At 39.8% G+C, this 14,763-nt stretch overlaps 2 protein-coding genes across 2 annotated transcripts in view; one reads left to right on the top strand and one right to left on the bottom strand.

Annotated features, from left to right (window-relative positions):
* The window catches only part of PRKG1 (protein kinase cGMP-dependent 1), a 1,378,000-nt gene that overhangs the window by 1,327,831 nt on the left and 35,406 nt on the right, over window positions 1–14,763 (bottom strand). The window lies entirely within an intron of this gene.
* LOC120873969 (neuromedin-U-like) lies at window positions 8,166–8,506 on the top strand. The gene is made up of 2 exons (XM_040255171.1): window positions 8,166–8,311; window positions 8,381–8,506. Exons 1-2 carry the CDS (start codon window positions 8,166–8,168, stop codon window positions 8,475–8,477), a joined length of 243 nt encoding a protein of 80 aa, XP_040111105.1. The 3' UTR covers window positions 8,478–8,506.

Below are 14,763 nucleotides of genomic sequence, written 5' to 3' on the forward strand. Positions count from 1 at the left end.
CCTGACTTACTTTACTCAGTATGATGATTTCTCGGTCCATCCATTATTATTTGGCATTATTTCATTGGGTTTTTTATGGCTGAGTAATATTCTATAGTATATACATACCACATCTTCTTTCTTTAAATTTTTAATTGCAGGATAATTGCTTTACAATGTTGTGTTGGTTTCTGTCATACATCAACATGAATCAGCCACAGACACATATGTCCCCTCCCTCCTGAACCGCCTTCCCACCCTTGTAGGTTGTCACAGAACACCAGGTTGAACTCCTTGTATCACACAGCAAATTCCACTGGCTCTCTATTTGACATATGGCAGTGTATATACAGCTAAATGCTACTCTCTCAATCTGTCCCACCTTCTCCTTTCCCCGCTGAGTCCACAAGTCTGTTCTCCGGATCTTCTTGATCCAGTCCTCTGCTGATGGACACTGCGCTTGCTTCCACATCCTGGCTACTGTAAACACTGTAGCAATGAACACCGGGGAACAAATATCTTTTCAAATCATGTTTTTCTCCAGATATATCCCCAGAATGGGATTGCTGGATCATATGGTAGCTTTACTTTCAGTTTTCAAAAGAACTTCGGTTTAGGAGCCACGGTTCTTCCCAGTGGCTGCAGCACTTGAACATTTATTGTTTGTAGATTTTTTGATGATGGCCATTCTAACTGGTGTGAAGTGATACCTCATTACAGTTTTGGTCTGTATTTCTCTAATAGAGATGTTTAGTATCTTTTCATGTGCCTTTTGGATATCTATATGCCTCCTTTGAAGGAAACTTAATGCTGTTCAATACACTGTGAAAACCAAATTTAACTGAGCACCCTTTCACATAATAATTAAACAATGCTATGAATTAAATAGCATTTTTTTTCCATTTTATAGGTGTGGAACTGAGTCACAGAGAGGTGAAGGTCACAAATAAAGGAGGCAAAACTGGAACGCAGGCAGTCTGAACCCAGAGCCCAAACCCTTGTGAATTACAGCCTCCCTTGTATAAACATCAGCATCATCTCTGTCCCTTCCCTGCCACATACCTATTTTAAAATTTTGAAATAAAAACAAGCCATCACAGAGAGCTGAGGTTAGAGACAGTGGGGAGAATAGTCTGTGGACAGGATTGGTGTCCTTAGCTCCCACCACACAAGGTTCAACAAATAAGTTCCTGTATGAATGATGCAAGATTGCTAGGAGAAATATCAATCACCTCAAATACATTGATGACACCACCCTAATGGCAGAAAGAGAAGAGGAACTGAAGCGCTTCTTGATGAAGGTGAAAAAGCTGGCTTAAAACTCAACATTCAAAAAATGAAGATCATGGCATCTGGTGCCATCACTTTATGGCAAATAGATGGGGAAACAGTGACAGACTTTACTTTCTTGGGGTCCAAAGTCACTGCAGATGCTGACTGAAGCCATGAAATTAAGACACTTGCTCCTTGCAAGAAAAGCTATGAAAACCCTAAACAGTGTATTAAAAAGCAGAGACATTACTTTGCTGACAAAGGTCTGTCTGGTCAAAGCTATGGTTTTTCCAGCAGTCATGTATGGATGTGAGAGTTGGACCATAAAGAAGGCTGATCACTGAAGAATTGATGCTTTTGCGCTGTGGTGTTAGAGAAGATTCTTGAGAGTCCCTTGGACTGCAAGGAGATCCAACCAGTCCATCCTAAAGGAAATCAGTCCTGAATATTCATTAGAAAGACTGATGCTGAAGCTGAAACTCCAATACTTTGGCCACCTGATTCGAAGAGTCGATTCATTATAAAAGACCCTGATTCTGGGAAAGATTGAACTCAGGAGAAGAAAGGGATGACAGAGGATGAGATGGTTGGATGGTATCACTGACTCGTTGGACAGGAGTTTCAGCAAGCTCCGGGAGATGGTAAAGGACAGGGAAGCCTGGCATGCTGCCATCCATGGGATCACAAAGAGCTGAACATGACTGAATGACTGAACAAGGGCAACAGTGAATAATGCAGAAAAATGCTCAGTTTTGAAGCCCCCCCAGCCCCAATATCAGATTAATTCAGATTAATGTTTTTTAATATTTTCCTCTTTCTTCTAAAAACAAAAAAAAAGTGCAGAACAGGGAAAGGTCTTTTTACCTAGGATTTTCTATGTATATTTTTCTGAATTTTAATACCAATTTTACAGTAACTCTTGAAGTAAAACTATAGATTGAAAAGTGAAAGTGTTAGTCGCTCAGTTGTGTCCAACTCTTTGTGACCGCATGGACTGTAGCCTGCCAGGCTCTTCTGTCCGTGAGATTCTGCAGGCAAGAATACTGGAGTGGGTTGTCATTCCCTTCTCCAGAAGATCTTCTTGACCCAGGGATCAAACCTGGTCTCCTGTATTGCAGGCAGATTCCTTACCACTGAGCCACCCTGTATTACATAAAGCTAATTGCTTGTTTCATTATCTTGGGCAAAAATGATGTGACTTCTAAGTGTAAATTCCTCTAGTTAGCACAGAAAGCCATTAGACTTTTTCAGCTAGGATAGATTTTATTGGAGCATTATGACAAGTCAATTTTGCAAACTGTGAACAAAACCAAACTGCCATCAAACGACTGTACAAATTAAGGTTTTCATGAAAAAGACATATGGATAATTGTATATTTCTAGAAATGGAAGCATTGCTGACATGGACTGTGAAGTGCAAGATAATATTCTGTCTGTCTCACATTTAGATTAACATAAATCACCAACAGACTCCTCATTACTCATTGCCTGTGGAATAAAGATACCAGGTCACTTCCGTTAGCTCCTGTCCTGATGTCCTCTGCAACTTAATCACTGCCCAGAAATAGAGAGAAAAGGATTCCATTTTCAAACCCAGATGAAAAAGTAATTAAAGGATAAAGAAATATACATAGTATGGGTCTTAATACCCAGATCCCTGAAGAGTCCTTGCTACACAATTTTTTGAAAGTTAAAGTTAACATTTCCAGTTTCCAAATGTGATTTTTCATATATTTCACTTATTAATCATTGCATCCCTCTTCCTCTACTTGAATGCTATTCATTGTCTAGAAGCATCTCATTGCTTCTGGTGTGAGGCCATGCTGTGCCCTGTATAACACTCAGAGTGAGTTAAAGAGGAGAGGTATTCTCAAAAGATTTAAACCTGAAAGGAGACAACAGGGTAACTGGGAGGCAAAGAGGAGAGGTATTCTCAAAAGATTTAAACCTGAAAGGAGACAACAGGGTAACTGGGAGGCGTAAAAATCAATGAACATACATGAAATAACAGCAAATGTTACAGTATAAAGGGATGGAAAGCTTCAATACAGTGAGTTGGGATTTTTTACTTCCTTTTCCTTCTTCCATGCACTCAATTAGATTAGTATTAAAAAATGGTGTTTACTTGGCAAACATAGCTCTCTGTATCACAGATACTTTCTGCAGCAATTTTCATTACTAATGTTGGACACCATACCTGTATGAGATATGTATTATGTAGTAATACATAGTGTATTACTACATAATTAATACATAATACATAATAATAGTTATATGTATTAACTGTATTAAAACAGTTCTTCATACTGAGATATGCTTAGAGGACTGTATGATGGATACAACACAAATAAACTGATTATCTCCTATGTGCAAGGCAGTGTCTCAACTAACCAGCTTAAATAAACATCTTTCACTCTGACAAAGGACAGAGAAACTCAGTTCCCTCACTCAAAGACAAGGATCAAGGAAAGTAGTGTGGATAAGGGCACATGTCAGGTAGAAGACCAACTTCAAATTCTAGCTCCATGACTTAGGACTTACTAGCTATTTCCTTAGAAAAGGAAGCTAGGATAATGGCTGGCCCAGTTGGCTTTCAGTAAATGTTTACTGTAATTATTTTTATTATTATTATTTAGAAGTAACAATACAAAAATGGAAATGAGGTGCCACTTTTGTAAGGATATGATGGAGTATTAGCTATTTAGATGAAGAACAGTTCATCCAAATGGAGATGTCCTATGAGCAACTGGACACAGAAGCCTGAGACTCAAAGATCAGAAGAGGAGTCACTTTGGAGACTTGAGAATGTAAGCTTTGAAAGCAAGCTTTGAGGGTTCTGGGCTCCCCTGGTATCTCAGACTGTAAAGAATCTGCCTGCAATGCAGGGGACCCGGGTAGGATCACTGGATTGAGAAGATCCTCTGGAGAAGGAAATGGCAACTCACTCTTGCCTGGAGTATTCTTGCCTGGAGAAATCCATGGACAGAGAATACAATCCATGGGGTTGCAAAGAGTTGGACATGACGGAGCAACTGTAACTTTCACTTTTTCACTTTGAGGGTTTAAGACAGAGAATATAGAAAGACATGGAAGTTAGGGGACAGGACGAAGAGAAGGAATACAGAATAATTAGACAAGTAATTAGGAACTTAAATATAAATAAGACACCTCAGAATAAGGAAGGGTATGTGTGCATACACACACATCCATTTCTTTGGTATCAATGTATATACATATAAACAGTCAATATATATAATATATATATACATTTATGTATTACACTGAACACATATATTTAATCTCTACTGTTTCAGGAAATGAAATCTATTAAAGTACAGGAATTAAAAAAAATCAGCAATGGCAAAGAAGATAAGAGAGGAAATAATAATGAATAGCAAGCAAAAGCTGTCAGCAGAATTATAGGAGAAAAATTAGCAGAGCAGCCAACTAAGAATGTTAATGCCAAATACCTGCAGAAGGTGGTGCCAGTGAGCAGCAAGTCAAAGAACATCAGAGGGGCAGGAATCAGAGACAGCAGGTAGACCCAGCCCCTCTAGCCTGCTGTCTCCCTGCTCAGCTCAAAGAACACTGCCAGCTGCTTGAGGAGACTGGAATGCTCTTCAGAGCAGGCACTGAACAGCTGAAAGGTTTTCCCAATAAAAGTCCACTTCCCCAATTGAGCGGTACTACAGTGAGTTAAAGTGTCTGCCTGGAATGCGGGAGACCCAGGTTCAATCCCTGGGCCAGGAAGATCCCCTGGAGAAGGAAATGACAACCCACACCAGTACTCTTGCCTGGAGAATTCCATGGAGGGAGGAGCCTGGTAGGCTACAGTCTATGGGGTCGCAAAGAGTCGGACACGACTGAGTGACTTCACTTTCACTTTCACAGTGAAGCCCACCAGTTTTAATGTTTTTCCCATGCAAACCATCCACCAGATCTGAAATAAAACTGATTTATATAAATAATCTGTAATGTAAGTCTTTTATTGCAATAGAGACATCAACATTTGTTTAGGCTTTATTGTTCACTTGAGAAAAATCACAGGGTTAATTTTATAGTTCTAAAACTGTATCTTTTCCTGCTAACATTCCCAGTAGTACAGTCATATAAGATGTACAATAAACATTTATATAGTATGATACTGTGTTAACAGGAAAAGAACATAGGCAGGTATCAGGCAAACCTGCATTTTGGCTTCTAACTTTGCCACCAACTAGCTGGGTGATTCTGAATAAGTCATTTCTCTGACCATTAGTTTACCTACAAAGTTGGGTCATATTTACTTTTCAGTGATGATAAGATAAAATGAGACACTACATGTAGATAATAAAGAATGATATATATATAGTAGCCACTTAATAAACATTAGTTTCCTTCTTTTCTACTTTCCCATCCACACCATAACCTCTACTAAAACCCTTGTGCCTAGAAAACAAATATTTAGAGGCTCTTTGTTTACAACCATTCTAATGCCTTTATTGAAAATTTTCCACCTCTCCATCTTTCTGCTAAGTGTCAGATCTATGAGAAGGTCTGTGAAGAGGAATTGGTCCTCAAGAAATTTTGCATTTTGTTAAGGACATCAGTACCACACCAATTGAATGATTATAGCTGACTCATTTTACAAACAGTATAAATATGACTCTATGTAAGAACAGCCTAGGGAATAAATTCTAATCTTTATTTTTGAAGGATAGTTGATTTACAATATTGTGTTAGTTTTAGGAATACAGCAAAGTAAGTGATTCACTCCTAAGTGTATATCTGGAAAAGACAAAATTAAAAATGATACAGTCAATTTCATATTCATAGCACATCATTTACAATAGTCATGACCTGAAAGCTACTAAGTGTCCATAAATAGACGAACGGATAAAGATGTGGTACGTATATATGATGGAATCTTACTTAGCCATAAAAGAGAGAGAAATATTCTTATTTGCAGCAACACATTTGGACCTAAAAAATAGCTATTCACCTCCTATGAATCCCCATCTACCAGCTAGGAATCTATATGAATTCTGAAGGAAAATTTTTAGAAGGTTCATCAATGAATACTTTTGAAAATGGAATCAGAGTCAAGTTTGATTTTTCTTAAAGATGGGAGGCAGACTAGGAACCAGGTGATTTTCTGAGTCTCATTTTATCAGGCTCTCTAACTGGTAAACAGATTAAAACCAGTGGATTATATGAGACCTTCCAAAACTGAAGGCAGTGCACCTGAAAAAATCTGCACATATCTTTCTTTCTTTGATTATGGAGAGTAAGCTGCATCAGGAAAGACTTTCTGTTGTAAATAATTTAAGCAAATTTTAAATGACAAGTAATCTTCTGGAGAAAAAATGATGCTTTGAATCAATATCTACACTGACTTTTGGAGTGCAATTAAAATTTATGCAGTCCCATGAAGTAGCAGGTAAGCAAGAACAAGAGACAATGATCCACGGGTCTAGATCTTCACAATTCTTCTAGTATGAAATATATCATCTTTTGAAAGAGAAGAACCTATGTTTGAGAGATGTAATTTGTGAATAAATGATCCCAAGGCTTACTATTAAAAAAAAGTACATATTGTCATTGGTGTTCATTTGAACCCAAAGATAAATATAGTGACCCAGTTACTACTTTTCCAACTTTAATTACTGAACATCTATTATGAGGGAGGGAGCTTTCCAGGTGGCACTAGTGGTAAAGAACCAGCCTGCTGATGCAGGAGATATAAGAGTCATGGGTTCCATCCCTGGAGGACGGCATGGCAACCCACTCCAGTATTCTTGCTTGGAATCCCATGGACAAAGGAGCCTGGCGGGCTACATCCACGGGTCGCACAGAGTCGGACACAACTGAAACAATTTGGCACGCATGCACGCACTATGAGGGAGACAGCATAGAAAACACATACTAAGTTCACTGAATGACTTGTATTTCTGTTTTTCCACAAGAACACAAATTCATATTTTTTTGGCTGCTTTCTCTGTCAGCAAAGTATTACTTACTTGACAGGCAGAATCCTAACTGATCTTCAAATAGTTCTAGGAGACAGCTGTTCATTATTAATTTCATTGCAATTATCATCCCCATTATGGACATGAGAAGCTGAATTACTTGCCCCAGGTTCCCCAAACAGCACATAGTGGGGTCCTGGTTTGAACCACGGCAGTTTAACTCCTGTGCTTACACTCCTACATTTCCATAAACATTTTAGACGTCCATCAAAGCCACAATTTCACTGGATCCTCCCAAGAAACACATAACATGGGAAAGGCATGTGTTTGCTTGAAAGTTTGTCTGTTTGGAAGAAACCATCCACAGTGACAACTTGCTCATGCCAGAGCTAGCCCTGGAGCCTGCTCTGTGGCTGGCTGTTATTTCAGCCAGTTCTCTGACCGCTGAATCCAAGGAACACAACTTTTCCCATCTCCTATAACACATCCTCTAAAATCTCACAAGGTATATGACTTCCAATATTCTGGCGTAAGAAATATGGCAATAAAGGAAACAGAAGAGCTGACTTTTAAAACCAGTTATGAAGATTCAGACTTTGCAGCAAGCTGAGAAGAATAACCCCTCTTTTTGCACTCCCTCATTACTCTCAGTCATAGAGTTTTAGCAAATAGTGAGAAGCTTTGTATCTGCACTCACAGTGGAAGCCTTAATCAGTGCATATGTGCAATATATAACTTTTTTTTTTCCCTGGTTGGAAAGATGGTTTTACCTTTAGGAGCCAAATTTTTTGTCATGAGAGAAATTGAAGAATTTCAACAGTTTCCATGGGCCACAAGAAGAATTCTATTTAGGGTACTGAAATATATATCCTCATGATCCTGACAGTTTATGGTTATTTCTTCTGTGCAAATATTGTTAAAGCAGAAGCATAGTCTGTGTATCTTTTTATTTATATTAGTCATCCAATGCCTAATATAAATGCATTGGAGGAGATTGACCTCACAATTATGCGGACTCTACCAGAGCCCCAGGAAACAGATGAAAAAGATAACACCAAAAGGTTCTTATTTCATTACTCGAAGACTCGAAATTTGGGCATTTCAAATGTTGTGTCGTCTGTCCTGTATCTGCTGCTGCAGCTTGTCCCACAACTGCATGAGAAAAGAATGAAGAGGTTCAGATTGGACAAAGAATTCCAAGGTCCTATTGAAAGCCAAAGTAGAAGATATTTTTTACTCAGGCCAGGCAATGGAAGAAGATCAGAAGGTTACATTTAAAATGACTGCCAGCTATATTCTTCAGAATCAACGCTGCTGCTGCTAAGTCACTTCAGTCGTGTCCGACTCTGTGCAACCCCATAGACGGCAGCCCACCAGGCTCCCCCGTCCCTGGGATTCTCCAGGCAAGAACACTGGAGTGGGTTGCCATTTCCTTCTCCAATGCATGAAAGTGAAAAGTGAAAGTGAAGTCACTCAGTCATGTCCGACTCTTCGCGACCCCGTGGACTGCAGCCCACCAGGCTCCTCCATCCATGGGACTTTCCAGGCAAGAGGACTGGAGTGGGGTGCCAGTGCCTTCTCTGGAATCAACACTATGGGATATAAAATGTACTGACTTTTTTTTTCTTTTCTTCTGAAAAGCAATCCTTGCTAAGTTTAACAAGTTTGAGAATCCCTGTGTTGTAAACATTCTTAGTAAAAGTTGACTGAAATTGTAAATGTTTAATTTACTGAAAATTAAAGAAGCATCTTAAAATAAAAAATAAATAAATAAAAACTGTTATGGGCGAATGACATGGATTGTTAAACTCTGGGTTGCTGAGACCTTTCTCAAATGCAAACCATTAGGCAAAGATGAGGCATTTCTCTCCAGAGCAGCAGACGCTGATGACAGCCCTTGGTGATAATGATTTCATTTCTCTGATGCCAAATGAATGATACCTGTGTGATCGCGCTGTAGGATGGATGCTGGTGCAGCCCAGTGACCTTGCTCAATTCCCTGTTACTGAATTGTTGCCATCAAGGTTGAGTCTTCATTTTCCTAGCCATTATTTTGAAGCAGATTTGCCTGAAGTGAAATGGCAGCTCGCACCTTTTGTAACCTTACACTGTACATCTAATAACTGACACCAGACTGAAATAATAAAAAGACTTTATTTGATATTGTTCCAATCCTGCATTGTCTGTAGACAGGGAGAATCAGAAGAAAGGAAGTTGTCTTGTATCCTTTGAGAGGGCAGCTGCTAGTAATCTATTTGTTATTTGCTAAATAAAACTTTGATTAAAATAAGCACAGACAGGATGCTACTTGTGGGGCTTTGAAACACAGAATTAAATTTAGGAAGGCAAGTTAGTTTAGCTGACTTGGTAAACTTTGAGATTATATTCTAGAATGATCAAACACCTAACTGAAGACCCCTGCAAACATTAACCAACCCATCAACCAGACCTAGTTCTAAAGGAACAGTACTCTCTCTCATTTTGTAAGTTTTCCAGGGTAAGAGTTTCTTGCTTATTTGGGCCCACAAGCTTAAACCCACTGTTGATTTGATCCGGTACCCTACTTGTTCTCCTTTCCTGACAATTTTCTATGTTTCCTTTTAGTTGTCTTTCCACTCCACGTATCTGAATTCTTCATGGTTTTCAAATGTTTTGTGTTTTGATTCTTCTGCCTTCTCTTCCCTCTTTTCTCCTAGCAGTATGATTAAGCAGGATATTCTGATTTTGTTGTGAAGGCTCTCTGTAGTCCTGCCAAGCTCATTCTTTTCTAAAACTCTAGGCTTTCACTGAGAATATAGCCTAATGAAATCAACAGATAGCTACCACTGACTTATGTGTAGGCACATAGGGAAACTGTGCCACTAATTTTCACTGGGCCCCTGGTTTTGGGACCTGGATTAAAAAAGAAAAAGTCCTTTTATTGCCTCTGATATTTAACCATCAAATTTCATCCCTGAAAGCCAAGAGGAAAATAACTCAGGGATTCCTCAAAGACATTACTCATTTGAAAATTCTGATAAATTCGAATATCTGATTTTTAAACCAGGACATTTTTAGGAGTAATACAGGGCACAGGAGCTATTTGTCTTTCTCAAATATTAATTAGTTTCCCCTTAGTGGTTCTGAATAACAGAAATAAGGTCATGGGAATAAAGCTGCTTCACAGGGAAAAAAATCCTTCACATTGATTGTCTCAGCCCTGCCTTAGAGTGTTACTTTGTGATAAATGCCTTGCCTTTGTCTAGCATTATCTACCAAAGAGAAATCAACTGTATATGATTATTACAACCAGGCGATCATTTCTTTCAGTTTGATATTTTAAGAAATGAACGCCTGTCAAAACCTGCTGACAGTGAGGACAATTAGGGAGTTTGTTTCCTGGCTTGCATACAAGAACCTAAGAGGCTTACGGAGCAAATTATGGTTCGTAAACAATCACTTTCCACTTAGTGTGACTGTGTTTTGTTCTGTTGACTTAATGATCTCCGAACATTTGGGGATTCTCTTCCTGTCTTATAATACCCTGAGGAGATACAGCAAAAATTAGGATTCTCTTACATGTTTTTCAAGTTTTATTGGCTTTCATCTTGGAAAACATTGAAAATCGCAAGGTTTAATGATAATGATTTTGATGTGATAATTTTAATTTCTACTAGAACATATTGTTAAATATTAAATTTGAAATAGATATCAACAAAAATTAGGTTAGTGCTAACAAAATAAATGAGGGTTTGCAAAAGGAGTGGGAATAACAGTAAGTACCAAACTTGATTATGCAATAACCTCATTCAGAAAACCTGACAGCCCATAAACAAGCTAGGAAAATGGCCTGTCCATTGAAATCCATGGAACGCTAAACTTTCAAGAAGAAGAGTAGGTCAATATACCTTTGAGACATCTAGTGAAACACATACCACCTTATTTCTCTGTTGAAACACACAGGATCAGAGCATCCCTGGTGGTCTAGTGGTTAAGAATTTACCTGCCAGTACAGAGGGACACGGATTCGATCCCTGGACGATTCCAAGCAACTAAATCTATGTGCCGCCGCTACAGAGCCCTCCAACCCTAGAACCCTCGCTCCGCAACAAGAGAAGCCACCGCATTGAGAAGCCTGAGCTCCGCAACTAAGAGAAGTCTCTGCTTGTCACAACTAGAGAAAGCCTGCATGTAACAATGAAGACCCAGCACAGCCAAAATGAATAAATTAATTAATTAAGTTTTTAAAAAAATCCAACACAGGATCAAGGAGATACTCAATCCTCTATTAAGAATTTGTGCAACATTCAGATTTGTCCATTGTTTCACCAGCAAAATGTTAGGGAATCACCATAGTGGGAGCAGACCCCTGGGCAGCCACACAGGACCCACTTAATGCTTTAGAATCACCATTCTAAGACTCTTAATAATTATTTTTTAACAAAGAGCCTTGTCTTTTCATTTACACTTGGTCCTACAATCTATGGAGCCAGAGATTTGGATTCAGACAGATGCAGAGTTGATTCCGAGTCTAGCAGTACCAAAGTAAAATGGGATTAATTTGCATAATATCTCTGAGTCCCCATTTCCTTTTTGGGAAACGTGATCATCCATTTTCAGAGTTTTAATGATTAAGGAAGATGATGCATCATATAAACTGTGTTGCATGGCTCCATCACATATAAGTGCTTAATAAATGTGAGTTCTCCACTGAAAACTATTGCAAGGATGTTACTGTGAGAATGAGCTGTCTCTAAGGTCAGTATTCTGAAGTGATCAACTGGCTGGTCTGACTTTGGAAAGAAAACAGAGATCAGAGTTAAGCCACGCTTCCGCATCCAGCCTGAACACAAGGCAGTGTGGGTCAGTGAGTATTGCCTGGTGCTTGTCCTTCCCATGAATGAAGAATCTGGTGTCACTGATTGGTCTTAGGTTCCCTCACACTGTAAAGTGAGGTGCCAGGCCACCTAGCTGGGACTTGTAAAGGGAGGGCTTAAAACCTGTCCTGTTCATTTCAGCTGATCCCGCACCTCAAGGCGATGTAAGAGGCTGAATCTGGAGCCTGAAAGAGAATTTCTCTGGTGTTCTCTATTCCATCCCTGCCCATGTGAGCATGAGAAAGGGATCCAGGACATTTATTTCCGTCTGTACCTAGGGCTCCCTCTCTACCTAGTTTCCTAGGGCTGCTGTAACAGAAGCCTGCAAACGGAGTGGCTTTAACAACCAAATTTTGGGTCTCACATCTCTGGAGGCTAGAAGCGCAACATCAAGGTATTAGCAGGGTAGGTTTCTCTGAGGATGGCGAGGGAGACTCTATTCCATGTATCCCCTAGTTTCCAGTAACTTGCTGGTGGTGTTTGGCCTTCCTTGACCTGCAGACGCATCATACTGACCTCTGCCCTCACATACACATGACATTCACTCTTTGTGTCCAAATTTCTTCTTTTTATAAGAATACCAGTATGCATGGTATTCTTACAAAAAGCTGGATGGCATCACGGACTCAATGGACATGAGCTGGAGCAAGCTCCAGGAGTTGGTAGTGGACATGAGTTGGAGCAAGCTCCAGGAGTTGGTAGTGGACATGAGTTGGAGCAAGCTCCAGGAGTTGGTAGTGGACATGAGCTGGAGCAAGCTCCAGGAGTTGGTAGTGGACATGAGCTGGAGCAAGCGCCAGGAGTTGGTAGTGGACATGAGTTGGAGCAAGCTCCAGGAGTTGGTAGTGGACATGAGTTGGAGCAAGCTCCAGGAGTTGGTAGTGGACATGAAAACCTGGGATGCTGCAGTTCATGGGGCTGCAAAGAGTTGGACACAACTGAGCGACTGAACCGACCGGTTATACTGGTTTAGGGCCATGACATCATCTTAACTAATTATATCTGCAGTGACCCTATTTCCAAATAAGGTCACATTCTGAGGTAGCAGGGCTAGGGCTTCAACATATGGATTTGGGGGAGCGGGGCGTGGCTCAATATCCATCCCACCACACTCTCTTTCAAGCCAAGTAAGCTGTCTGCTTTACAAAGCTCAAAGAACTTTGCCCTTGTCTTCTGTGTTCTGAAGGAGTTGGATGCTGAGAGGCGTAAAGCTATGCCTGAGGGAGGTTCAGCCCAATGACAGAATATAGGTTGCTGGAGTGAGATCCACTCCAGCTTGTTCTCCTGCTGGTATCTGGATGAAGGAGAGTGTTTCAGGGGACCAAATGTGGATGTAACCTGAAGCCAGTATGAAAAGATCATCTGGAGAGGCAGGGGGATGCCAGCAAAGGATCTGAGCAGGACAGAGGCAAGCAACCAACAAGAGGAGAAGTGAGCCTCCATGAAAAGAATTATTCAAGGAGGCTTCCAGCTAGAGTGCCCCTGAGGAATCTGAACAAATGTCCAAAACAGAAAGAGCTTAGGTTATCAGCCTTCATCAGAAGGTGCCAACATCCCATGACATCAGAACCAGCCAGGTAAGTCCGGTCCTTTCCTCTGATCAGACCTGGTAGCTGATGAGTATGGGGGAGGAGAGCAAGCAAGAGAAAAGATGTCACGCACACCACCACCATTTTTTTTGCAACATTCAAGCCTGATAAAGGATGTAGATGAGGGAGGGAGAAATTTTAAATTTGAGTGAGTTTGAGATTTGGATATTCCATCAGATGAGAAATTTTAATTTTCATAAAATGGGACTAATCTAGTGATTGAAAGACTAGAAAGGTATGATACCTATATAAGATGTCATCCGGCAAAGAGGAGAAGCATATCTATGCAGCAAATTTAGAAGGGAATGTTGAAAAAATTTTAAATGGCTTTTAAGCCTATACGCTATCAGTCCAGCTGGTGAATCACCAGAATACCTGGGCTTTATGGTTCACAAGGTGGGGACAGGGCACTTCATAGTGCCCAAGGGGGTAGGGGTAGCATGTCAGGTAGGGGCTCATGTGAAATACACACATATTTCAAAAAACCTCATCACTCAGCCTCAGTTTTTTCATCTCTAGATGAAATGTATGATGTGGCTACTTTTAAAGTAGCCACATCATAAGGTTATTGTGATATGAAATTAAATTAAAATAGAATCAAAATGTATAGAAATTAGCACAATCTTTATACAAATGTGGGGAAAGTACATGTGGTACCAATGCTCCAGACAAAGGAGAGGAAATAAAAGTCTGTTCTATTTAACACTGACCCCTAACATAAAGAACCATCCCTAACTGGCCATAATTTGGGTTTTAAGAGGAAAACATATTGATTACTCATGGAGGTACCCGTGGTGGATTCATGTCAATGTATGGCAAAACCAATACAGAATTGTAAAGTAAAATAAAAAATAAATTTAAAAAGTAAATAAATAGATAAAAGTACAAATTATTATAAGCACTGCATGCTAACCAATACTGAAGAAGATCTTGATTTAGATTTAGAAGCATTTCCTTTATGAATAAATGAACATCAATGCCAGTCACATTCAGCAGTGAAGGCTGCTTAGACATCGGAGTTCTGACATAGAGGTTGTGTTTGAGCAATGGCAACACCGCAATTTGAATATCATCTACTGCTCTAATAAGCTGGAAATAACAGGGTCAATTAAAGTGATA

The sequence above is a fragment of the Oryx dammah genome, unplaced genomic scaffold, assembly GCF_014754425.2.
Source record: "Oryx dammah isolate SB20612 unplaced genomic scaffold, SCBI_Odam_1.1 HiC_scaffold_14, whole genome shotgun sequence".
Classification (NCBI taxonomy): Eukaryota; Metazoa; Chordata; class Mammalia; order Artiodactyla; family Bovidae; genus Oryx; species Oryx dammah.